The following is a 27,354-nucleotide window of genomic DNA, read 5'->3' as shown; positions in this document are numbered from 1 at the left end:
TCTAAGTCAGTCATCCCCAACCTTGTGCTTTCCAGATGTTGTATGACTACACCTCCTATCATTCCTGATCATTAGTTGTGCTGACTGCGGCTGAAGGGATTTGTAGTCCAAAACATCTGAACAGTACCAGGTTTGGAAGGCTGTGTTAAAATCCTCTGTTTTTACATAAGATACTTCCCTTTTATAGGAGCAGAAATAGACATCTGTAAATATTCTCACTGTAGTAGAGAGTTTAGAAGACAATCTGAATCCACACTGTAGCTTCTAAGTTTTGTAGCTGCACTAGAGCTTAATTTAAAGCACAACCAATTCAAGGCTCACATATGCAAACACCCTTAGTAATATAGCATCCCCTGAGAAATCAAAATGCTTGCAGAGAATTTTACCATTCTCAGTTACAGTGCCTCCCTGGAATTGCTGTTATTCAACAAAGTCCAGAGCACAGGGCTGGAAAGATTATCCTGAATATAAAGCTTTTGCCTGCCCTCTTCTGGCTGCACAACTAAACACATAGAAAGGACATAATTTTGATTTCTCCACATTTTCTTAGAGTGTGTACACCTGGCACACTATCCCACATTCAGACCTTTCTTGATGCAGAACCACAAAGGCAGGAAGGATCCTATTAAAGGCTAATTCACACTTTCACAACCATCATTCAATGAGTGCAATATTAAGAACTAACATTTATGTATGAAACCATCCTCATAGATCAAGCACCACAAATGAAGTTTTTATACACCCTTGGAGCCTGCATGCAGTTGGGCCATCTGTAATAGGCTGCTCGGTTTGAGGTTTTGATGGAGTGTTGTAAAAATGTTTATCATTTGCCATCAACTGCCAGGCTTTATGAGCCTAGAAAGAGATTCCCCACCTCTTTGCTTGGCACAAGAGAACAGTGTGACTCAACACTATGCTCTCAGCTTGCTGGCCTCTGGGGCATGCAGAAACTCCTTTGGGAATTGTGCACTGGCTATGAGCTTGCAGTTGCATCCCTATCTTCACAATCTATAAATAGCGTTTCCAAAAGACACAGTAAATTTCGAGCACTAAGGAGTGATTTTGCAGGAGGGATTCAAACATACATCAGAACTTTAGGATTGCAGAATTGAAGTGAATTAAAACATTCTGTCACTGTAGCACAACAAATCCCCTTTTTTTAAAAAATGACTTTTTAGGATTGTGACAGGAAACTACATTGAAAAGTGGGATGAACAAATGATTAACCGGAAGATATGTAAACAGCCTGCAAAGAAATAAGCATGGATGCAGAATGAATGCTCATTGTCATATAATCACCCCATTAACAATAAAAAGGCCAGACATAATCTAACCAGTGCATAAGTGCTGTACAAGCAAATCAGGATAAATGCTCAATAAACAGGTTGTCTGGAGGAGCCCATTGTCTTCCGCAAACAGCCATGCACAGACTAGCTTACCCACTTTAGAAAACCTGTCTCTGTGTGTAAAAGCAGCATATACATGTGCATATATATAGGTCTTCTATTCAGTCTCCCTTCTTATCTTGCTACAGAATATATTGAATTTCGATTACACTTAATCCTCAGACATCCACTGAGCCAGACCCTGGGGCACATCAACAGGCATTGCCTGCCCAGCTGCAACACAATGAAAACAAGACTTCCTGCTGACCTATCACATCTGGACAGATAGAAGAGATTCTTTATCCTCTTAGCAGCTTTCTCCATGCCCTCAGGAAGCACCCTCTAACTCCAGACTATGAGAAGGCTGGAAGAAAAGAAAGCAATATCTAAACGCAAGGAAAGCAAGTCATGGTAGTATGAGCAAGCGCTAATGATATTCTTTCAACGATGCAGACCCAATACATTTTTGGCCCCTCCACTCATCTTTTTCTTGGGCATTCGTGATTATTTGTACTCATGATGGTATCAGGGTGGTTACTAGCCGGCAAAAGAGGGCGAGCCCCAGCCGCGCAGGCCCTAAATAGGGCAGGCCACGCCCCACAGCCACCCAATTGGCTGGCTGGGTGGACGACGCGGCCGGGATTCCCCTGCTCTCGCGGGGGCTGAAACCCCACATGGGGTGGGCGTGAAGCCCGCAACCCCACCTCCTGGGCAGGCTGGAAGTGGCTTTGTCATCCCACACTTTCCACCACACTTTCCCACCATCTTCTTTATCACAAAACATCCAATCTGCTGGGAAGCAGGTATGTTGCACAAGACCTCCCAGTCAGTCAACTGGTCTGAAAAGTTAAAGGACTTCAGTAGGAAGGTGCAAGACATGCACTGAATAGAAACAAGGCAGTATGTCTGTCCCAATAGTTTTCCAGGTACAAGCTGTATTGAAAGTGGAATTATATATAAGCACCCTGGTACCATCATGAGCACAAATCATTGTGAAAGCACAGTAAAAAGGATGCTTGGAAGGGCCCGCCAACAGGCAGGGCCTTTTCAGTTGTAGCTCCAATTGTAGGGAATGCCTTCTCCAAGGAAGCCTGCCTGGCAAAAGCACATTGCTTTTTAAGAAGCCCTTTCTGAAAATCACAGGTACTGAATGCCAGTTAATGTTTTTCTGCTATTCTGCTACTGTTTTGGGTTTCTCTGAAGAAAAGCAGGGTATAGATTTAAAAACACAAACAAATACATTTTAGTGGGTTTATGCAACAAATCCAACTGAATTATAGAACTAATCCAACCATGCTCTTGGAGATGCATGGAAATCTGGTCCAAACCATTCATTTCCCTGATAATCTCATTATTTGGAAAAAGTCTCATCTGAACTGTAAGTACCCTGAATTAGAACCAAACCAGCACGGTATTTGCCATAATTAATAAAACAAATGACAATAATGGAACCAAAACAAACAAGTAATTTGATTCCCTAGGCAGTGTTACGTTGAGCACGTTAGTCTAAACAAATACTCAGCTGGGCTGGGCTCCAGAAATAACCCTGCTCCAAGAAACAGTTACCCTTGGAGACCATCACCCATCCTGTTCTCCTGGGCAATGCCTTTGTTGGTGGGGTTACTATACCAACTAGGCCTGGAGTGCCACCTGAGCAGAGCCTGGTACAGCCGCTCCTTCAATTCCACCAGAGCCCTGTTATTGCTGTAAATATTCTGAAGACCAGCTGATTCCTGCAAACATGAATATCATCCTCTCTCGGTAAGAAAGACTAGCTTGCTCTTTTTAGAAATGTTCCCATTTGCAGTCTGATTTTAAATCTGCTCTTTGAGGTGCAGAACGTTCAGGAAATGATGAGTCAGGGCGGCATGGGTGGCACTGACTGGAGTTTTTGTGATTAACATCACCATTATTATTAACACAGCAGCAACAACAGCACATATTACACAATACAGAAAAACATAAATCAGAAAGACAAGCCTTGGCCCCAAAAAGATTACAAGCTAATTTTTGACAAAGAAGGAGGCAACAGAAAAATGGATGAATAGGACAAGCGACAGTTGCAAGGTATGAATGTAAACCAATGCCGCTGTTGTACTTTGGCTTAATTTCACAGAAGGAGGGGAAATAATCATGTTCAGGGGTATAAGAAGAAAAGCAAGAGTGTAGAAAGATATTTAAGGCTGATTAAGAAGAAAGGTAGAGGGCCTAGAACAGGCATAGGCAAACTCCGCCCCTCCAGATGTTTGGGACTACAATTCCCATCATCCCTTGCTAACAGGACCAGTGGTCAGGGATGATGGGAATTGTAGTCCGAAACATCTGGAGGGCCAGAGTTTGCCTATGCCTGGCCTAGAAAAAATGCAAAGCACTCCCCTTCACCAGCAAGACATGCACAGAGGATGCATAGATTGTTAAGTATAAGGGATATAAGAAGATACACATGGGATAACCTACAAGGCTTAGGTAAATATGTATGGGACAGATAAGCTTCTATGGGGGGGGGGAGGATAAGCTACGTAGGCACAGTGACCCAAGACAATATGTACATAAGCATATGAAATATGCATGAGAGGTATAGCTAAGTATGCACTGGGGTAGGAAGATATACATCAGAGAGGTAGCTATAGGTTCATGGATGGTAGTAACTAAGCACAGAGGGCATAGCATAGGAAAATATGTACCAGAGGAAGTAGCCAAGCATGCTTGGAAGACAGCAGGTAGCTAAGGAAACATGGAGTAGCTAAGCATAGAAGGAACAGGAAGATACACATCAGAAGAGGTAGCTATGAATGTACAGGAGAGGTCAGCTTGTACAGGGGAAGACAGGAAGCTGCCATTTACCCTGATGACAAAGACCCACCAATGGTAGACTGAATAGATGCTTTACGGAAATTCTTCAATTAAAGGCAATCAGCCTTCCTGAGAACTTTGGAAGAATGATAGCGGAGTGGGGAAGCGGGGGAGAGAAAGAATGTCTAGGGGAGAAGTATATAAGAATAAAAGGTCAGAGCAGGAGGAACTTACCTCTAATCTACCTCAAAGCACCCCTGCTTTTGAAGCTCTAACTGCAGCCCAAAATCCAGTAGGCGAAGCTCTTTCTTGCATGCAGCTGCAGTGCTGATGAAAACCTCACCTGCTTAGATTTTTTTGTGCCATGTTAGAAGAGGGATAGAAGACGACAAACCTAGAACTAGGGAATCAACAGAAGGAAATCAATTTTAAAAAAAGAGGCCTGGGGATTTTTTTAAAAAATATGTTGCTGTGTGAAAAAGATGTAGGTGTCAGTGCCAAACAAGCCTCTCCCTTAGGAAAGAAGTCCATAGATATGATACCACAATACAAAAAGGTCTTTGCCTGACCTGGCTGCTACTCAACTCACCTGAGAGTGGAGAGCACGTGAAGGCCTGCTGCAAATAATAATCTCTGCACATGGGTAGGTAAATATGAGAGGGGGTAGTCTTTGACATCACCAGAAGAAGAAAAAATGAGGGAAGAAGAGAAACACAATGTCTACAGCTTACAGCACAACAAACTCATTTTCCCCCACTGCACTTTAAGTCTCATTTGCACTTGCTGTGCACACCAGAGAGGGGGTGATGACATTTTCACCCGATGCACATTACCTAATTTGTTTCTTCGGGCCTGCAACTTCCTAACCCCAAAACATTTAATGAAGCTGACATCTTTGCAAGGGCTGTTATGGCTTGAGCCTAGGCTCTTGAAGGATCATATCTTCCTGCCTGAGTGCCAGGTGTGCCAACTTGAATGGAATATTGGGGGCAGGCAGGTGAGCCCCACACTGCATATATGATCACATGACATGGCACACATGCACTCACCAACTTTGGGGGGCCCTGTGCTGGGTGCTAATATCCTCAGGGGAGTGAGTACCTTCTTTTGGTCCAATTAACATCAGAGGCAGAGCTGGTGGTGACATGAGAGACAGCCTTTTCTGCAGCTGCTCCTGTACTGTAGAACTGCCTCCCAAGAGAGGTTAGACTGGTTCCCTCTTTGTTATCTTTCCACAGACAGGCTAATACTGCCCTGTTCAGACGATGTTGACAACTGGGCCATTATCAGGACAATTGGTATTTTAATGTTGGTTATAAATGTGTTTGGTGTAGTGTGGTGTAGTGGTTAAGAGCGGTAGTCTTGTAATCTGGGGAACCGGGTTCGCGTCTCCGCTCCTCCACATGCAGCTGCTGGGTGACCTTGGGCCAGTCACACTTCTTTGAAGTCTCTCAGCCCCACTCACCTCACAGAGTGTTTGTTGTGGGGGAGGAAGGGAAAGGAGAATGTTAGCCGCTTTGAGACTCCTTAAAGGGAGTGAAAGGCGGGATATCAAATCCAAACTCTTCTTCTTCTTCTTCTTCTTCTTCTTCTTATTGTATTTTAACTATTTTTTTAACTGGTAGGGTTTTTTTAGTTTGTATTTTAAAATGATGATTTTAGAAGGTCATAAGCTCCCTTGAACCCCAACTTGGGAGAAATGCAGGATATAAATATATTAAATAAAATGAATCTGCACATGTACAACAGCTGTCTCTCAAATGTACACATGCCAGCTTAACTGTAGCTTACATTTTCAAACTGGATGGAAGCTGCAGGATACATGTGGATTATAACTAACATCATGTTTACTCAGCTTCAAACACCAGCAGTGGGAGCACACTGAAGATGAAGTAAACAGGGTAATTGTGTGCATAGCCTTAAATAAATAAAAAAGCAGGAACTTGTTTCCCTTTTCCAGAGACACCCAAGTGAAGATAATGGAGAATATAGTCACCAATGCAGAGAAATATTTTGGGAAATTCTGCATTCTGATGGCTGCTTACACACGCAAGACTGCAAAGCTTCGAGACAAGTCAGACCTGCTGGTCAAGCAGCTCATTGACTATGGAAACACAGAGAATCCTGAGCTGCGGACCACTGTGAAAAACTTTGCTGAGGAACTGGCAAAGGTGCAGGATTACAGGCAGGCAGAGGTGAAAAGCTGACCTTGACAACCTAAATCCAGAGCAGTGGGTGTGCATGGAGTAAGAGCAAGGGAATATCCATTCTGTATTAAGATCAGAAAAAAGATTCTTGTAGGGCCCTAAAGACTCTTTGCTACAACAGACAAACACAGACATCCTCTCGAACTAATATTCTGGATGACTTGTTTTATTTTACCTTATGTGGCAGAAGAACTGTGTTTTCATCAACTGCATAACTGGCAGGGATCAAACAGGTGCAACCTGTTTATTATTGTTGTTATTATTAATTTATATACCACCCTTCATGTGAATAACACAAGGTGATATACAGCATAAAAATACATAACATAACTAAAACAAATGAAAAAACCCCTAACGGTGCACCATGGTTGTCAATGTAGCAATTCTTAAAATGTGTGTTTCCTTATGCTTGTCCTGCTTTCTCCACTAGGTGGAGAGACTGGAGGTGAAGGTTATTGCACCTCTGAAGATGTATGGGGTGCTCATCAAGCAAACTAGGGTAAGCAAATAATTTATTTTAAAAGACAACCCCACACCAAGTTCACTGTGGAATTGCAATGACTTTCTAAACTAGGACACAAGCTCATGCAGAAGCAGGTGTAGGAACATAGGAAGCTGCTTCTATTAGCTTTGACTGGTAAATGCTGCTGTGAGGTTGCTGCCTGGAGCTAACAGTCATTAACATGTTACACCTTTGTTGAAGCATCTGCACTGGCTGCCATAAGCTACCAACCCAGGTTCAAGGTGTCTACTTGTTTACAAAGCTGTAAACAAATTGAGAGATAGCTCCTTTAGACAATATCTCACCCCTTACACCCCATGGCACAGAACCACCCCTGGTGGTACCAAGGACTCCTATATTTGCCTTCTGTCTAGCAATAGTAGGGCTTCCAGAGTTGTGGCCTATTTAACATGAAATACATTATCACATGAGATAAGACAAGCTCCCACAATCAGTTCTTTCAGATGCATACTTAAGACCTTATATTTCCCTAAGCTTTAGCTTAATGAAAATTTTAATTATGGTCAACTGAGCATTCTCTGGTGTTGAACTGTTAACTGTATTATTTTTGTTGTATATTTTATACTTAGTTTTGCTTTTTTGAACCATACTCTGATATTTTATAATGTGAGGGCTTTTTAAAATTTAAAATATACCAATAAAATTGTTGTATTTTGCTACATTAAACAGGCTGAGATTAAGAAATTCAACAAGGCCCGAAACAATGAAATAAAGCAGCTAGAGAAGTTGGAGAAGATCCGACAGAAGTCACCATCCGACCGACAGATGATTGTATCCTTGTCAGCATGTTACCGCTTCAATCTCTTCCCTACTCCGGCAAAAACAGTCCTGGCTCCCCCAGTACTGCAGAGTTCCGGCCTTCTTAATGCAGCTAGATCAGGAAGGCAAAGTTACAAGCCCTTGCTATGGGTGGCTTTTATTACAGTGAGGTTTCCTTCTCAGCGTTCCACAAAGCAGTGGAATTCAATGAAACCTATTGGAAACAGACATACACAGGGAAAACCGTCTCCTTGAATAAGGAAAAGCAAAATAGATTGTTGCAGGCTCACAATCGGCTCTCTGGAGAGGGAACTGGGGCCCTGATGAGATGAAAATAGTATGAATAATGCTCAGATAACAAGCATAGATTTTGAAAGCACACACACCCTGCACTGCACGCTTACTTTCTTGTCACAGAGCTGCAAACATGAAATTGGAGATAAAAACACATGACCCCTGGACATACATTTTAGTAAGGGCATGCAAAAAATTGTGCCTCAAGTCTGTTGCTATGCTAGGCTGCGCCCTGGAATTTATTTACTTCACAAAGGTGAGAAAGCCCCCGCACATGTGCAGAGGGCCTGTCACCACTGAGTAATCAGTGCCATCTTAGAGGGCTAGAGCATCAACATCTTAGATTCTCCAGAAGCACCTTTTGATTTAGGCTATGTACATATCATACTTTTAAAGCACATTACTTCCCCCAAAGGATCCTGGGAACTGTCATTTGTTACCTTGCTTTGTTGTTGGCATCCATCTGTCTCAAGAGACCATGTAGTGAGGATCTGGGGGTCAAACAGTTGTGCCAGCAGCACTGAAGTGACCACTCTGATGCAAGCCTGGGCACTGTGTATGGAGGTCTTGGGCTGCCCAGACTACAAGACCCCCCTCTTGGCCTCACTGATGTAGTCCAAAGGAAAGCAGAGCAATATATCTGACACCAGCTTGGCTGCCAGAGTTGCAGGAAGGAGACGTACAAGGCCCCATCCAACCATCTTAGAGACTCCGTTCTGGATTTGTGTAAGATTTACTCCTTAGCCTTTTCTTCTTCAGAAGATATCCCACAAGCAAGCAGAGGTTTAGGATCAGAGTTTTCCTTCTTCTAGAAGAGCTACATTCCCAGTTTAACAAGCCCCTTCTTCCCCTCACTTCCATCTACAGCTTGTGCAGAAACTGCCTTCTTGACCACTGGACCCACCACTGGCCTCATCCACTCAATCAGCTGGAGCCTGTCTTTGCATGCAGGAAGAAGTCTGCATGCTCACAGAGGGTTTGAGACCCATTGGCTACCCTCACCTGGTTTAGAAGGCCAGTTAAAGCTGTTTCCTTGGATGTGGCCACTGTCACATGCTGACAGCTTCTAGGAGCCACAGGAGAAAGCTTAGTGCAGGGTGGGAACCAAAGGTGGACAGAAAACCCTAGAAGGAGCACGACGTGTCTCCCACCAGAGGTACAACCCCTCCCCCATCACCGCACACACCCATAATTTGTTAACAAATCTTAAAATTGTAGCTCTATGAGGAACAAACAAGAGTTCCCAGGTTTCTTTGGGGAAAGCCATGTACTTTAAATGTGTTTTAAATGTATGGTGTGTATGCAGCCTTAGATCTTGAGTGCAGGCACACTGCAGCAAACCCAATTCACTAGTCTTCATTATTCCCAGGGGCCCTGATTTGCCACCTAATTCCTTAAGGGTCTGATATTCTAATCTAAATATCCAAATAGCTTCCTAGCATCAGTATGTTTAAAATATCAGAGAGAAATGTGAGTCCTCTTATTTCATGAAACATTCACCCAAAGGGGAAATAAGTCCTGTGTTGGTGAAAGAAGCAAAACATCATAATCCAGGCAGCTCAAAAAAAAGATTTCCCTCCTTTTTTTCCTCCTTCCCTTGGCAAAAGATATTTTAATCAGGAACTTCTTCAAAAACTATCCCTTTTCTTCCAAAGGGAGAAGCTCTCAGCAGCAAAATCCTCAGGAAGATTCTCAAGGGGAGGAGAGGAGGCTTGACATTCTCTTAATCCCTGCTGTGCTAAACTCAACTGCTGAGAGAGCAGCCATAAAACAAGGGAAAGACAGAAAGATGCAGGAGGCAGCTGTGGAGCAATCTTCCAGGAGGTAGAAGAGCTCTCTCTCTCTCTCTCTCTCTCTCTCTCCCTCCCTCCCTCCCTCCCTCCCTCCAAGAGGCACACAGAAGATTGTGTGGGGCAAAATGCTGTTTCTTCCAGGAGACAATCCTGCACATTTGAACTGAAAAGATTAAACTGCATCCTGCTTCCCACCCTATTACCAAATTCTCAAACTTATGGACTCAAGGCCCACAGCCATTTAGCAGAGTCCAGCAGCTTATTGAACATTTGGCAGAATATTTTTATTTATTTGAAGCATTTTTATCCCATTATTCGACTTAAAAGGGTCCCATCTCTTCCTCTGATAGAGCTTGATAGAATACAGAGCTGCTAGGCGACAGTTGAGGGTAGAGCCAAATGAGGCTGGTGTCTCAGAAGAGCTGATGGAATAGCCCTGTTTCCCATCTCTCTAATAACAGCTTGATGGAATGGCTGACACCAGAAGAAGGGAAGACCAAAAGGAGCTTGCATGTCCCCCCACCCTTTACCTGACTCATCTTTTCAGTGGTACCAACTAGCTGCCATATGTTGAGCTCCGGACCTAGACTCATTTCGCCTATTCTGCCCCTCAGGGAGCTCTTTAGAAGAAACACACCAACTAGGTGTCTCTTGTCAGCAGAGATCTTCTAGAAAATCGGTGTGAACAACTATAATGCCTGATCCCCTGGGTCATGCCAAGAGTGTCACATGTGCAATATAGAGGCAGCATAGTCTGTGCACATCAGAGAGGAAGGAGTATCTTCACTTGATGCACATAACCTGATTTATTTCCTCCTGCCTGTAACCCTGCCAAACTCCTATTCAGTAAAGCTGTCATCTGTGCATGCACTATAAACTGTGCATGCTCAATGGCTGTCTCTCAAACGTACACACTCAGCTTACCTCTAGCTAGCATATGTTTTGAAACTGGATGGAAGCTGGATTGAGGGGGGAAAACACCAAACAGCAATATTCTCAAGAAACTACAGGATGCATACGGATTGTGGCTAATGCTACATATGTTCAGCTTCAAACACTGGAGCCAGAGTAAATTATAATACATGCACAGTAGGTGATATTGATGTCTCACTCCCCACACCCTTTCCTTCCCCTCCTCAATGCCACAGTTTCTGTGATCTACTAATGGATTTGACTGCCCTCTGGTGCTGAAACTGAACATGGGCCCCTCTCACCACAAACCACTACCAAAATCTGTCTGTACAAGAACAAAGAGTTTTGTGGCACATTAAAGATTAAAAACTTAAGCTGGAAGTCTTTAAGGTGCCATAAGACACTGCTGCTTTTGCTGCAACAAGCTAACAGGACTACCACTCCAGAAACCACTTTTGTAACAAATATTATGATGGCCTAAAGAGGGACCAGAGGGTATCCAGGCAAGTCAAGTGTATCCAGCTTATAAAGACTGATGCACGACCGCACACATGCTCATTACCCCAGACCCAGAAGTGGCCCAAACATAGGGGCAGGGCGGGGGCCATGTGGGCTTATGCATGCTCCACTAACACATGGGGGTGGGGCAGGAACGCAAAGCCTGCACAAATGGAGAGTTGCCTGTATGTGAAATTTATCCTCTTCAATAGCCTCTAGCTTGAAATCCTGCTCAGGATCCTGCCTCCTGTTTCCCATATGTCACAAAGTCTTGTCCTTTCTGTCACAAAATGCCTATCTGATGAACAGTCTGGGAATAACTGTGTTGATAAAAACAGTCTGGTTTGTTTTTTTGAAGACTGAAGAAAGTGTCTGCTTGCAGGCTTCCCAATGGGGTATCTGGTTGGTCACTGTGAGAACAAAGTGCTGAACTAGATGAGCCTCTGGCCTGATCCAACAGCCAGACTCTTCTTGTGTTCTTTTAGCAGTGCCTCAGTCAAGAAGGCACCAACAACTCAAACTGGTATTTCTTTGCTCCCCTTTTGATTTTTTCCCCCTTGACTCTTATACTCAGTCACAGGTAAGGGATTAGATCACCACTGTGTGTACGTTAACATGCAAGTTGAAGTGAAGGCATAAGTATGAACACTGGCATCCACAGCTACCATTCCCCATTTGCTCTAGAAAAGTTGGCTACAAGTGCAACAGTAAGAGCATTCACACCATCAGTTTAAGCACTGGCATTCTGCTGGCACTACTTCTGGGTAAGTTCTTATATCAAAGCATTTGCGCTTGACTTCAGTCTGTTCAAGAAGCACACTGGAGCAGAGTTTTACATTTCAGACTTCACATGTATTTGTAAATAGTTCCATTGATTTCAGAGGGATTAGGGACTGACTCACAGACAAGATATATATTGTGACTCTCAGCACAATTCCTGCAGCACCACCAGCAAAAAGCATGGATCTTGATCCAGCTTCATTTGCTCACAACTTATTGTGCACAGCAACAAATGGCAGAAGACAGAGAAAGGAATCTCCATCCATATCAAGAAATGCACCCAGCCAGTTCAAAGCACTCAGACCTAGCCCATACATGAAGCAGAATTACATTGACCTGAAATAACAGAGTGCACGGGACAACTTCAGACTTCACAATGGTAAATCACACTTTTAATCCTCTCCAATAAACAAAAAACATTGTTGGGTTCTTCCCTGAAAAACTAGCTTTTCCCTGCCCCATACATGTGTGAATGTACATTTCCCCAGTAATCTTTACAAATGCCTAATAAAGTAGGTAGGCAGCATATTGTAGATAGGGTGGTAAACATGCTTAAGGGCACCTAGTGAATTCATGGCTGCTGAAGTAATTTTGAAGGGACGTCCTATTTTACATTTTACAGTGGTATCTATGACATTGTACTAATTCTCATAGCCCAGGACTCGGAAATATTTATGCCACTGCAATCTTAAAATATTGGTGGAGCAGATTTCAGTTGTACTCCAACAGTAAATGAAATGCATTTAAGATGACATGCGCAGATTCTCATGACCCATGCAACACAAATTATTTCCCTATATTTATATTATGCTGCAATCAGTGAGACAGGGCCCTATAATTATGCTCTGCCAAATCCGGCAAAACTCCAAAGCATTCACAGTAGGATATTTTATACACAAAGGTCAAGCTTCTATTCCCCCATAATCAGGGGAGGGAGGTCGCTTAAAAAGAGAGTGAATAACAATTACTTAGGCCCTTGCAAAACTTTGGCAGAATTACCACCTTGCAAATAAATGTACATGTGTCCATGGAGAGTGATACATTTATCCTGTCAGGCGTCGCTCATCCTGATAAGCAAGAGTGACTCACTGTGCTCTGCTGGTCCAGAAGTCACACACCACTTGTTTACAACTGTATCTTAAATAGCACTTCTTGTCGTAAATCTACTTTGCTTAGTTGCATCCAACACTCATCAGGGTTCTAACAGCTCACAGCAAGGCAGTGCTGAGTGGAAGCTGATTTAACTCATCAGCAACCTACAGCGTCTATTCTACACAAATACTTTGGGAAAGAGGAGTTGGTGCTACCAAAATCTGTTGGGACTGATCTTACCATGAAGCAACTTGAAGCAGATGCTTCCGGAAACAGATTTCACAGGAGGCGAATGTTCCTCAGGATAAGGCCAAAGGCTTGTTTTCCTACACTGGGAACAGTTCAGCATTAATCCTTTTTTCTTTCTTTTGGCCTACAAATCAACCTCTCCCTGCAATGCAAAGCTAAGCCCCTTATCTGTTCACTGCCTTCCAGTGCTACCTGCTAGAGGGATCTTTCACAGTGCAATCACACACATTCACACACCTTGGTGCAGCAATGTAAGTTTTGGATTTCTTAAAGCATAACCCAATGAGCATATAAATGAAGAATTAATTTACGCCCTTAATAAGTGAATGCCACCCAGGGCTCATCTGGGAGGAAGGCTAGGGTATACATTTAAATAATAATAATGTGCTTCAAAGTTATTAACAGAGATGGCCATAAGGTTTGCAGAAAGCAACTTTTCCTTGGCAATTCCCACAACAGAACACATGGCCATGATTCCCCGTTTCACTAGCAGAGAGGGCAGGTCACACAATACATTTAAAGTATATCCAATGCACATTTAAAGCATTGGCCAAACTGATGGAAGCTGTCAAGACCAACTACAACAAAAGATACAATGAAATTCAGCATCACTGGGGCTGCAACATCCTGAGGCCAAAGAATCTGAGGAACTGTAGTTTGTTAAGAGTGCTGGGAATTGTAGCTTGGGGGAAACTATAGTTCACAAGATTGAGGGAAGTCATGTTTGTTGGGTATGCATTAAATGTATGATGTGCATCTGCCTAAAGATCCTCTGTCAGTAAGACAGGTAAAGGTAAAGGGACCCCTGACAGGTAAGTCCAGTTGTGGACAACTCTGGGGTTGCGGTGCTCATCTTGCTTTACTGGCCGAGGGAGCCGGCATTTGTTGGCAGAAAGGTCTTCCAGGTCATGTGGCCAGCATGACTATGCCGCTTCTGACGAAACAAGAGCAGCGCACGGAAACACTGTTTACCTTCCTGCTGGAGCAGTACCTATTTATCTACTTGCACTTCGACGTGCTTTCAAACTGCTATGTTGGCAGGAGCTGGGACCGAGCAATGGGAGCTCACCCCGTCGCGGGGATTCGAACCGCCGACCTTCCAACCGGCAAGCCCTAGGCTCAGTGAGATACTCAGGATTAAAAGGTAGGATACTTAAATCACAGCCTCAAAGCTTAACATTACACCCCTGTCTTTGCCTAGGCTGAGTCTCAAGTACATAAAGCCTCTGTTGATGCGAACCGAACTACACAACAGCTTGAAGAGACCATGGATGAGTTTCAGAAACAAAAGCTAAAAGATATTCAGGTAATAAGGACTTCTTAGTGGGTAATCATAACATGAGGCTTAAGGTTGCAATTCTACATCCATGTACTTGGGAGGAAGCCCAGCGAGATGGGCAGAGTATACATAATAAATAAATTATTATTATTATTATCATCAAACTTAGTGGAAAATTTGCATGTCAGACATGAACTTTAACGTGTGGGTACCGCAGTTGTTGAGAGCAATAAAGATGATTATTTTGGGGGAAATGGGTTTTCTTTCAGAAAAGCCCTCCTAATTTTTCAACTCCTTTTCTCAAAAGCCCATAGGATTGTGACCACCACCTTTATCACCCAGGCTGGGAAGAACTATTTACTTCTACTCTGCTAATCAATCAAATTCTGGAATTAATAAGAATGAAACATAATATAGTGATGGGGAATGCAAATTACTCTGGTGTCACAGAAAAGGAGGGGAATCTATGATAACACATATTAATTTAAATGGAAAGTTTAAAACAGGAATAGAAAACCCGTGGACTCCCAACTCCTAGTCAGCATGGTAAATGATTATTATGGGAATTGTTCTCCTGCACCATTTGGAGGGCCAAAGGTTTGTCATCATGGTTTAAAGGTAATGACAATGTTTTGAGTATGATTAAATTTTTGATCTGGCAAAATAAGGATTGAAAACATAGAAGCGTGGCATAGCCTCTTTCACTCCCATTTTATAATCTATCCCCAGAAGTTACCAATAGCAAACCAGAGGTTTGCCCTGGTGCCCACAAAATCCCTGAAATGAACACACACACCCATTGCCTCCTTTGATGTAAGGTGACAAGTATGGTTACCCCTTTCCCTCCTTAAACAGTATATAGAGCTGAAGAAGAAAGTTGAAAGAGTGACATCTCTATGAACTTTTCAAAGCTCAGGTCAGTACCTGAGCAGATGACTAGAAAGCAGAGCAACTAAGAGAGGGTTGAAAGGAAAGGTAAGTGATCTGGGGGATAGGGGGAGGGAGGAGGAAAAATAAGCAGCCAGAGGGGAGAAAGTGGGGTGCCACAGAAATCAGGAAAGAGTGTCAGAGACAGACAGACAGACAGACAGACAGACAGGGAGAGAGAGAGAAATGGTGCACACATGCATACACAAACATGCATGTTTGTTCCAGTAAAATGGATTCACTTGAAACTGCATACTTTTTTCACACACTTCCCATCAACCAACAAATCACATCTGTCTCCATTGACTAAACCATAAAAATCACAGAACTTATGTTTTCCAGCATTGCTGTGGCACAAAAACATGGATCCTCATAATTATTTAAGGGATCCCTTCAAAACCACAATAACAAGGGTCTTTGCTGTTTATATATGTATTTTGTGATTTGTTAGTGGTTTTGCTGTGTCATCCTATGTAAAAAAATCATGGAGATCTATGAGGATCTGTGCCTTAGATAAATGTTTCCATAATGCCAGTAAACACCCTGTCTGAGAGTTGTACTGTCCAGCCTACCATTTTATGTTTAACTTTGATAGTGCGGGGGGGGGGGAGGGATCCATGTAAAATCGTGCAAATTCAAGAGCATGCATTTTAAGTCTGCTTGATCCAACTTTTACCCAGACTCCATGGAAGAGCAAATAAACTTTTCCAAGGAGTCTCAGTAATAATCAGAGCCAGTAGAATCAATGCATGTGCACACATACACTTTCTCACTTCCTGTCTCCCTGGGAGTGAGAGGGTAAACCTGGCACTAAGAGAAAATAAGCAACTGGAATGGGTGGTGCCCACAACACACTCTCAAATTTCCAAATGTGCCCATGGGGTCCAAAAACCTTGGCAACCAAAATGAAGTCTCAGTTATTTTCACAGACAAAAAATTAGTTGGCTGCTAATTACCTTTCCCCTTTGCCAGAAATGAAGTTTTAAATCTTGCCACTGTTCAAGTTACACAAATTGAAAATGAATTGAAAAGCTAAACTGAAAATGGAATATGTACAGTATTATTCTCTCCAGAGAGTATTAGATCTATTAGATTGTTCCAGTAAGCTTGCAAATAAATGCATGAAATGGATAGAAGCAGTGCTTCTTTTTTTAAGGTGCTGGTACTCACCATGAGGTTGTTAACAGTAAATGCCACACTTTTAACATTTGGAGGAAAAACAGTGCTGGTACTGCATACCCTTGAGTACCTCCATTTAAAAAAGCACTGGATAGAAGCTCTTATATCTTTTGCCATTTATTTATTCTACCTTCCATACTTCTGAAGTGGTTGTATCAACCCAAAGGATATGACTGCTTTAAGCAAGAATTAGTGTGTATTCAATTGTGATTTTTTTTTTTTTACTTCCCATTTTCTGTTAAACAACGAGACTCAAACACCTTAAGAGGAGGGCATTTATAAAATGGCTTACCCCATCCTGTTCAAACGAAGAGAAAATCGGCACTTTCTGTGGCTGAGGTCTCAAGATTCCTCACCCAGCAAGGTCACTTTGTGGGGGGGCTTCACAAACCAAGTTGGGGGTAATGTCAAGATGTGCTGTCTCCTTTCATTACAGAAGATCTTCTTGGACTTTGTCACCATTGAGATGACCTTCCATGCAAAAGCCCTAGAGGTCTATTCCAATGCCTTCCAAACCCTCGAAAGCTATGATGCAGAGAAAGATCTGGAGGTAGCTGAATCTGTGAAATAATACAAAAATGAAAATCACTCATAACAGAGTAAATTAAAAATTGCTATCTTTTGATTTAGAAAACACGAATCTAGGAGGGCCAATCTAAGAGGCCATAGGCCCTGCTCCCTCTGAAGAGGACCTGAGGCCTTTCCAAACCTGCTAGGCCTCTCTGAGAGGGCCAAGAAGGCCTCACCCCTCTCCCTCCCCACCACTGTGAATATGCTCAGTGTCGTAAGGAAGCAGAAGAAGCCTAGTTTTCACTGAGGGAAATAAATAAATAAACCTGTACCTGGCCTATATATACCTCTTCAGACTGCAGGTTGGGGTTTTGTCACTGAAAGTTCGTTCCTCAAGCTTTGGGAAACAAAAAGCTAAAATGTTACAGAAAGTTTGCATACACATGCCATACTTATAAAGCACATTAAAAGCACATTCCCACAAGTGAGAGAATTCAAGGAACTGTCGATTGTTAGGGATTCTGGGACTTGTATGTTGGGACTTGTAGCTCTGTGAGGAGTAAACTACAATTCCCATTATCCTTTGCTTTGTGTGCAGGGGGGTGCTTTGCAAAGGTATAGTCATAGTGTGTAAGCAGCCTATGTCAAGATTTAAAAACAAAATAAATTGCATGTATGCCTGGAGTATTTAGACATGGGAGCCCCATCAGCACTCATTTTGCTCACAGGATTAGCCCCTCAGTGGCAGGTAGGCCACAGCACCTAGGACTGGAGTGACAGCCATCTTGTTACTGGCACGTTGCAGCAGCATTCACTAGCCTGTTGCCCTCCAGATGTTTTGGTCCCAAAAACTGAAGCCTGCATGGCAGGTGGGAATTATAGTTCAAAACAGGGGGGGGGGGGTACCTGGTTGGTGAAAGCTGCATTACACTTGTTCTCCTTACCAGGAAGGCAAAACAAACAGGCTCCAAGCAGCTTACTGTGACCAGATATCACCTTGGTTACCCAGTCACACCAATGTACTTTAATTAGTCAGTGTATTGGCAGAGGCCAGATCACTAATGCCTATTGATCATTGTAGCACCTTTGTTATATCACACATGCATCATTTTCAGGTCTCCTGGTAGGGATTGCTAACAAAATTCGGCTGTGTGATAATTGCCCTAAATAGGATTTCTTGCCTTGCTAGGATTTCAGAGCAAAAATACACATCGCTTCTGGAACCTTCCATGAGGCAAGACCAGACACTACGACAACAAGCCAATCTGCTGCCCTCCCATGGTCCACACAGGTGAGAAAGCAGAGTTATTACTGTAATAAGTGAGCTTTGATTAAAAAACCAGCTACTTTGCTGAGTAAACATGGTTAAGATTGCACGGGAAGTGGAAAATTGAACTTGGGTCTCACCAGTCCTTGTACAGCACTCTGTCCACTATAACACACTGGTGGTAAACTACTTCAGACTGCTGGTACTCACATGACTCCGCATTCCCTGTTATTACTAGTAATTTGCAGAAGGAAGTCCTGAAGCTTGGTCTATGGTATTCTACAGTCTACAGTCTGTAGTAGTTTACTAAGGAAATGGCATACATGCAGCCATCACTTGGCACTATAGTCCAGGGGTGGCTAACCACCAGTCTGTAGGATTGTATCCAGACCCTGAAGCAATTTTTTTTGTCCCTACCCCACAAGACTACATGAGTCTGGTGCAGCTAAAATAATTTATTCTAAAAGTAGGCGACAGTGGAGTGGGCAGAGAGGTTTAAAGCTTTACTACTAGCCCAGTCCTCTGACATGGGTCACATCCACACCATGCAAAAATCACCTTTCAGCTCCTTAACAAGGACACAAGGGACCCTAGGCATGCCTCTGTTTGCAGCATAATCATCCTTAGACTGGCTGGAAGAATAACCATTGTCACACCTTTCCATTTCCAGAGCATCCGAAGCACTCTTCAGAAGCTGGAGCTAGTGGAGAGTGATAAGGAATCTGAAGGGGACCAGCTGCAAGATTTAAGGGATGCTGAATACACCCAGATTCAGTGGGTAACCAGCAGAACCACATGAGACCAACTATCTTGATTAATGAAGCTGTGCTGGATTTATTTATCTACTCCCTGGTTATGCTTTACATTTTCATGCAGGTTTCCTCTAGATCAGAAGTGGACACTGAGTCCAACAGTATCACGATTATCACAAACCCACACATCATTTGTACATCAGATGTACATAGACAGCTCAGCAGACAAGTACATTTGCAGTTCAGGTGTCATTATCAGGAGTGGCCACCCCATACTGCATTGCCCCTGCCTGAAGAGGTACAGCCCATTTTTCTTTGAATTTTTGCCACCTCAAATCACTGGGCTATTTCAAAGCAAACAATTAGGTTTAAACTCTCTCCTCCACAAGTTTATCTTCCATATGATAGTGACCATCACAAAATCCTGCAACAGTGAACTCCATAATTTAATTGGTAGCTGTGCGCTTTCCATTTCCAATCAGTTTCCCTGACCTTGCCTTTCCCAGTTTTTAGTGTTTTGAAAAAAATGATAATTTATCCTTTTTCGCTCTCCCCATGGTCTGTAATTCACACTTGATGACATACTTTATCTGAGCAAAATAAAATGTGCCACATTGGATTGTGATTTAGTGATTTGTCAGAATTCTGAGGCCAGTGTCTCAGATGAGCCATTAAGTGTCATTGAGTGGGTGGAGGATGCTGATGATTGCCTGTTATTGGGCACATTGTTAAGATGTTTTAGTAGAAGAGCTATATATTTTCAGTGCAAGTAAGAGAGAGTTCAGATAGAATAAAGAGTACTGCTGTTTTCTCTCTTTTTGTGGTAACTTGTTTTACTTCTGAACCTTCTTTTTTAATAAAGAAAAAGTTAAGAAGGGCCAAACTAGATATGGTAAGTGCATTATCATAGAACACACCAGTTTGTTTGTTGTTTCAATAAAGGGGGAAATTTCTATCAGGACCACAATACAGCATTCAAAAAGAGAAGGTTTCAACATCATCTAGAGATACTAGTGAGATATGACCCCTCCAGACCTATTTGCTTGCACAAAGCTTAAGCAAAGATTAGACCATATCCAATCTTTATTGAGCATTCATTCTGATTTGTTTGTGGGGCTGTTAAATGACAATGAGCATTCATCCTGAATTACTTGTGGGATGTTTACATGTCTTCGTGTTAATCATTCCTTCATCCCACACTTTTCAATGCATTTCCCTGAGACTTTCCAAACTGCAAAAAGTCCTCCCCACCCCAAAGTGGATTTATGGTGCTAGGGCAGCAGATCAATTTAACCCACTTTAAATGCACAAACCTACAGTTTTGGTTTACAATTGAATTGCTCCTGCAAAATGCTGACAAGCCTGGAGGTGCACTAAATCACGTGGCCAAATTCAAAGACAACCACTCAGCTGTGTGCTTTTATTCTGCTCCTAGTTTGGGGTAAAGGCAGATTTTAAGCTATTTTCCCCGCAAAGCTCAGCAGCAAACTCTGTTCGCGAGACCTCCCCCCAGCCCCCACCCCCAGTAACAGCTATTAAAACTGGCCCATTCATTCTGTGGGCTGCTGTGGTCAATAGTGCAGTAATTTAGAATCACTCTCAAGACAAAAGGAGATTAATTTTGTCTTTAGCAAATACCAACCTGTGATGTGCCGTGAAGCACACACAGGGCCCTAATATACACATACACAGCAGTCCAATAAGTTACCATCATTATTTATACAACTGAATCAAAGTAGCAGTCTTCCCCACCTCCTCTGGGAAATAAGACCCCAAACTTACTCCCCAAACCAGTAGCAAATGGGCTGTGACTCCACAAGGATTTCATGTTCGTTATTTTAAGGAGTGTCAAGGACACTAGGACTTGAACCAAGAACCTCAGGTCAGAGTTGTACTAAGTCAGACTATTTACTTATCTAGCCTGGTATTCTGTGGATCTCCAGTGTCTCAGGCAGAGAGTTACCGTATTTTTCGCTCTATAAGACGCACCAGACCACAAGACGCACCGTTTTTGGAGGAGGAAAAGAAGAAAAAAAAATATTCTGAATCTCCAAAGCTAGAACAGCAAGAGGGATCACTACGCAGTGAAAGCAGCAATCCCTCTTGCTGTTTTGGCTTCTGGGATAGCTGCGCAGCCTGCATTCGCTCCATAAGACGCACACACATTTCCCCTTACTTTTTAGGAGGGAAAAAGTGAGTCTTATAGAGCAAAAAATACGGTATTTCCCCATCAGCTGTTATGTGATTATTTTAACTGGAGATGCAAAGGGCAAAATCTAGGACCTTCTGTATGCAATGCCCACCATGAGTTTTGCTCCATCCTACATTAGTATGTGCTCAGGTCCTATTCAGCAAAGGTGGATTCAGTAGCAGGTGACCCAAACAAGCACCTGAACTCGTGTGTGTGTCTGTGTGTGTGTAAGACTGAGAAGCTAACTATTACTCTAAATAAAAAAAATCCTTCCAGTAGCACCTTTAAGACCAACTAAGGTGCTACTGGAAGGATTTTTTTTATTTTGACTATGGCAGACCAACACGGCTACCTATCTGTAACTATTACTCTAAATGTATCCAATAACTATCCAGCAGCTGAAACAAGTAACACAAAAAGTTCACATTCACTTGTAAAGCTGATGCCAGCATTACATTAAAATCTTTTTAATTTTTAAGAAAATGTACAACATCACATCAATGCCCAGTAAACAAATGGTACGTGTGCCAGAGTGTTTGTAAGGGACTGTGATCAGATCCATGTGCACAAATCAGCTCATACAAGTATAAATTGTGAAATGCGTTACAAACGTGATTTTTAAAAACTCAATGCGTTGTTGTTGGCATCCGTCTATCTCAGGATACAATGGAGGAGTGTGCTTTTGAGGGTGAAATCAAACAACTGGAAGATTACACGCCTGCTTTGGCTGTAGAGACTGATGTGGGAGAGTCATGTTTTGTTGCAGCCGGGACAACTCAATGTATTGAAACACTGAATTAATTGGAAGGGGAGAGCTGAAGAGATTCCTTGCCTGGGACACCATTTTAGACACTGCCCTTTAGACACAGAAGAGAATGGTGTTGTGTAAAACCGGGCACCTGAGATTGGCTGGCTCGTAGGAGGCCTTTAGACTGGCCAGCCATATGTGCTTAGAAGTGTAATTTAATGCTCTCTCACACAAAAGAACAGTACCTCTTCCGCTTGTGGCTAAATGTTTTCATACCAAGGGCTGCATCAACACATGGTCAGTCCTTCAGGGGCTGCATGCCAGAATGTGTGACCAAAGTGTAAAAGTCAATATACTTCTAATACTACTACTAAGATGAAGAAGGGGAACATTGCAAAAACATTGCAGGGCGAGTAAGATAAGAAAAACAACTGTTAGCCTAATAGAATCAGAGCAAGGGATCCATGGGAGCAGTCATTTTTTAAAATTTTGTTTTTAAATAATCAGTGTTGTGGGTGTTGAGCCACAAAAAACTATTATATGCAGCCCATGAGTCATGTTTAAGCCACTCTGCTGCAGACCAACCACTACCTTCTGTTCAGCAACTGACTGCAGAGCCCATGGTCTGTGATTGTTTTTGTACTGTTGGAACATGCAGGAGCACAGTATTGGTGTTTTGTTTCGTTTTGCTTTTTTACCAATTCACACCCACTAGTGCTGAAAATTTCAAGCCAAGAAGTGCTAAGGCCCATGTGTGCTGGGAAGCCATGCGACTTAAAATAGGTATGTGAAGATTTACTGTCACTTCATTGCTACTTTGGGGAAGATGCATGGCCAATGCTCAAAGCTACTTATGTTACTTCACATGCTTTGGCACTGAACTTTGACAGCAAGAACAGATTCCCTGGGCAGAGTTCTGTAATTCATATGAAAGATGTGCATGCCACAGTTCTGGGGCTGAACAGATAAGGTGTCCTAAATGTTTCACTACATCTTCAATTAGCAGCTGCAACTCCACAGCCAGGGAATGTAGATTCAAGATTAACAGCTTGTTGTTCAGTACTAGATTAGGAATTGCTTCTCCACCAAGGTTTTCTCAGCCAGGTTCCTCCTTCCAAGTGTGTTGCGAAGCATCTTCACAAACTGAAAGTCAAAGGAGTGCAATAAAGACACATGTCTATTGCGAAGGTACCCAAACTGTGGCACATGGAGCACCAGTGGTCCACCAGCTGCATTCAGGTGGCTCATGGTGTGTCTGTGGATTTTTGGTTAAAATGGGAGGCAACACACCCATCACATTAAACATGTTCTTGGTTTTCTCCTGCGTCCAGGAGTGTCTTACCCATAGACATCTGAAGAAGTGTGCTTGCACACGAAAGCTCATACCAAGAACTAACTTAGTTGGTCTTAAAGGTGCTACTGGAAGGATTTTTTTTATTTTTACCCATAGACGTTAGTGGCGTGGGATGCCAGGGTGCCAGATTTTGGAGGGCGCCACAGGCTGAGTGTCCAGGAAGGAGAGTCAGGGCATGCTCCCTTCCCTGCTCTGGGGCAGTCCACTCCTCTCCTCTCAGCTGCCCATCGGAGCGCGCTGCAAGGATGGGACAGGTGGCGAGCCACCTGATCTGCTTGCTGGCCCTCCTGTCGCACAGACTTCCCTGGACGGGGGAAGGTAAGGGGCGCCGGGCGCTTAGAGGGAGGCTTTGCGGGAGGGCACGGGAGGCTGTCTGGGCTGCGATCTGGGTGCCTCTTACTTACGCGCAGGACCACACAATGTAAACAAGCCGGACCAAAGCCCCCCCCCCTAAAAAAGGTAGACAACTCTGGGAAATTGGGGGGGGGGCGGAGAGATATTTGCACCACGGCGCCGGATATGCTTAAGACAGCCCTGCTTGTGTCTACTGCCTGACAATACCATTCCGTAACCCTCAGTTTTTACCCACTCTCACAATAAACGAGAGGGGCAGAACCCTCCACTGATTTCTCCATTCCAAGCATATTCTTAAGAGAGTAAAATTAACATCCCATCCTCTAAGGACAAAGCTGTCAATTTCATATTCTCTCACTTTCTCCAAACTTTAGTTCTGCATCAATTGGCATTTTTTTCTTTTTAAGGCCTCATGAAAATCTGTCACCGTTTTAGTGGGTATTTCTCCCAATATATGTATTCTTGTATGCATTGGTTGGAGAAGTCCATCACTAAATTGTGAGAACTGTGAATTTCAAAGCATAGCAGCATTTCAGTCTGTGTATTGTTTTGTGAAGTGAGAATTAGGTGGGTATGTATGAAAATGTGAACTGACCCAAATCACCACCCCAATCCCTACTCTTTAGAGATATATCATGCACCTGGTGTCACAAAACCATTTACCTTTTGCACGACAAAGGTCACAATTGTTGACAATACAAAATCCTGCGCTGCCAAATCTACAGCAGAGAAGACAAGGATTTCAAAGAGCAGCAGCACCAGTTCATGACTGTAGAAAAGTGTTCTGCTAAATAAAGCACGGTCATCTAGAGGAAGAGGAAAATAATATCTTTTTCAGATTTCTACCCTTTTTACTCTCACAGCAATTACTCCGTTTCTGGAAAAAAATTGCATCCCAAAATAGAATCTGTATTGCCACATCCAGACCACACATTTGAAACATACAGTGGAGGCTGGACCATTAGGGCAAATGGGTCACTGTCCCACTAGGGTCGCCATGCGTCCAGAATTTCCCAGGTATAGCTGGGTTTCGGCTATGTAGATTTTGGTGAATTTTGACATTGTGTGTATGGATTTTCACTTTTTGAAATATGGCAACCCTATGACCCTTACTTACAGTCAGCCAGGGGGTGTCTCTGCCTGTCCTGGCTCTGGCTCCATCTACTGGTGGACTCCCTGCCTCCTGCTTTACCAGTCTTAACAGACACCAGCCATCACTTAAAGCACTTTTACACCACTTTAACAGTCATGGAAAATCCTGGGAACTGTTATTTGTTAAGGGTGCTGACCTCAGAGAGCTACGATTTTCAACACCCTGAACAAACTACAGTTCCCAGGATGATCCATGACGGTTAAAGTGGCAAAGGTGTTCTTTAAATGTATGGTGTGCATGTGATCTAAGCCTCTTTATAACCATAAGGTCTTGCAGGGTCCACTTTTATTGTCCATCTGTTAGTTTCCATGCCACAGGAAAATAATTTAAGAGTGTGTGAACATCTACAAATATCAAGGAGCAGTATCCTAAACGTGGGCATGTCTCACAGTCTGGTATAATGGTTAGTGACATACTTCAACCATCAGTGGTACAGTAAATAGCACATATCCATTCCTTGTATTTGATTGGTTTCTGTTTGAGCAGTCATGGGCTCATTCATCTCATTATGGAGCTCAGCATCTCCCAGGACTGTTAAGAACTGGTAGCTCTGTGAAGTCAGCACCCTTAACAAAGTTAAATTCCTGTGGCAGCAAGTGTGGTATAGCAGCTAGAGTGTCATACTAGGACCAAGAAGACCAGGCTGAAATCCCCACTCAGACATGAATTTCAGTGGGTGACTTTGGGCACTCACTATCTCTCACCCTAACCTTCTTCGCAGGGTTGTTCTGGGAAGTAAATGAGGACAGGGAGAACCAACTATACTAACTTGAACTCCTTGGAGAAATCAGTGGGATATAAATGAAATAAACCAATAAATATATTGTTAAAGTAGCACAACAGTTCTCTAAATATATGGTGTGGATGTGAGCTAATAAAAGGCAATACCCAGTGCAGAAGCTTATAAACAATTTCCCACTGGTAAGTGTTTGGAATACCATTATAGAGAGTGGAAATGTCCCCTGGTTCCTGGAATTCCATGTCCATGATCCGCTCCAGGAAAAATTTGTCCTTTACCATGTAGTCCATATCTTTGTATCTCTAAAGGGTGGAGGGAGTTAGGAGACAATTAAAAGTGAAAGAAATATGTCAGTACAAGATGACTCACTTATAATTCATTTCCAACACAGCTGGGCCTGCACGATGACACTAAATGCACAAAGACAAGGGGGGAAACATTAACTAAGGGTACTTCCACATGGCAGTTTACTGTGGACTCAAGTGTTGCTGCTCATGTAAAGAAGCTGTGGGCTGCATCCACATGACATCACCATCAAAATGGCTTCCTATATTGTGTTACAAAAGCCTGGTGCCTGCCCCCTCTCTCTGCCAAGCAGTGGCCAGAGCGCATGGGATCACAGGCAACCACACAGGGTCTGTGCCCCTTTGGAGAATAGAAGACACTGTGGAGATGATCGTGCTTTAAGAAATAGGGTTTATTTGCCTATTTACACCCTCAGTCTGCATGGAGGGGGTCCAGATCTTACAGCATGGCCCAAAGCATTGCAGGCAGTCCTCCCTCACCAAGATAAATCTCAGCCTTCCTCCTTCCCAGAAGCCCCTTGCCCTGCCCCAAAGCAGTTACCGTGGCAACCATCCAAATCTCCAGTCTCTGATCACACCTGGAGCAAGATGTTCCATTGTCTTGTTAGCGACCGCCATGACTCTCTTAACAGCCCTGGTTTGGTTTGGCTAGGCTACCCTCCTATTATTATTTTGAGAAGACCTGATAGACCACCCAGGCAGTGGTCCATCTCTACCTTCCTCATCTGAGTTATCACTGGCTTGCTTGGCAGAAATAGTCCCAATGAGTAAGCAAGCAGTGACATCTTATGCTCCCCCTCACCATTGTCTGGGTCAGAATAAAAGGTGAGTGAGCAATGATGAAAGAGCAGCTCCAAGAGGTTCTTGTCAGTGGTCCCTTGGTAGATGCCTGACTATGTTGGTCCTTGACGCTGGCCCCCATTATTTGTATATAAAGCAAAACACTTTGTGTAGAACACACCATGGATACAAATACCCAGTACAAATAGGAGACAATAGTACAATAGTAGACAAAAAGTAGACAGAGGTAGCCAAAGACTCACATGTTCAAAAAAGGAGACCAGAAAGCAATTCAAGGCAAAGTAGCCATTTAGTCTCTGTTTGTGAAGGTCAGGTCGGATGTGGGCTCCTCTGGGAACCTGTCACAGAAAAAGTGCACAGACTTTAAAAGTTTGTGCCAGTTACTTGGCATTCCCAATTGAAGAGGTTTTTTTTTAAATACATCTATTTGTTTTCACTCAGATCTTGCCTTTGGCAGCAGGGATCTTGGCTCAATTTTCACCTGCTGTTCTGGAGCGCTGGCTTCCATGC

At 43.1% G+C, this 27,354-nt stretch overlaps 3 protein-coding genes across 3 annotated transcripts in view; 1 reads left to right on the top strand and 2 right to left on the bottom strand.

Moving 5' to 3' along the window:
- The window catches only part of GSE1 (Gse1 coiled-coil protein), a 441,190-nt gene extending 424,106 nt beyond the window's left edge, over positions 1-17,084 (bottom strand). The window contains exon 1 of the mRNA XM_081017745.1: positions 16,963-17,084. The gene's annotated coding sequence lies outside the window, so the exon portion shown is untranslated. The remainder of the gene's footprint in view (positions 1-16,962) is intronic.
- Positions 3,003-20,014, top strand: CIBAR2 (CBY1 interacting BAR domain containing 2). Its single transcript, XM_081016961.1, has 10 exons — positions 3,003-3,146; positions 6,139-6,373; positions 6,816-6,884; positions 7,578-7,679; positions 11,384-11,506; positions 11,739-11,744; positions 14,487-14,591; positions 17,107-17,220; positions 18,370-18,471; positions 19,118-20,014. The coding sequence occupies exons 1-10, from the start codon at positions 3,127-3,129 to the stop codon at positions 19,244-19,246; spliced, it is 1,005 nt and encodes a 334-aa protein (XP_080873087.1). The 5' UTR covers positions 3,003-3,126; the 3' UTR covers positions 19,247-20,014.
- A 1,827-nt stretch (positions 20,015-21,841) lies between these two features.
- LOC308483666 (meckelin-like) overlaps positions 21,842-27,354 on the bottom strand; it is a 28,162-nt gene continuing 22,649 nt past the window's right edge. The window contains exons 21-24 of the mRNA XM_081017767.1: positions 27,087-27,182; positions 25,938-26,040; positions 24,510-24,652; positions 21,842-23,281 (exon numbers count right to left, since the gene is read on the bottom strand). Of these exons, the coding sequence (XP_080873893.1) occupies positions 23,201-23,281; positions 24,510-24,652; positions 25,938-26,040; positions 27,087-27,182 (423 nt within the window). The 3' untranslated portion in view covers positions 21,842-23,200. The remainder of the gene's footprint in view (positions 23,282-24,509; positions 24,653-25,937; positions 26,041-27,086; positions 27,183-27,354) is intronic.

Source organism: Podarcis pityusensis (assembly GCF_964106645.2).
Source record: "Podarcis pityusensis genome assembly, chromosome: 8".
NCBI classification, from domain to species: domain Eukaryota; kingdom Metazoa; phylum Chordata; class Lepidosauria; order Squamata; family Lacertidae; genus Podarcis; species Podarcis pityusensis.
The sequence above is the reverse complement of the archived record's forward strand: the minus strand, read 5'-3'. Positions and strand labels throughout refer to the sequence as shown.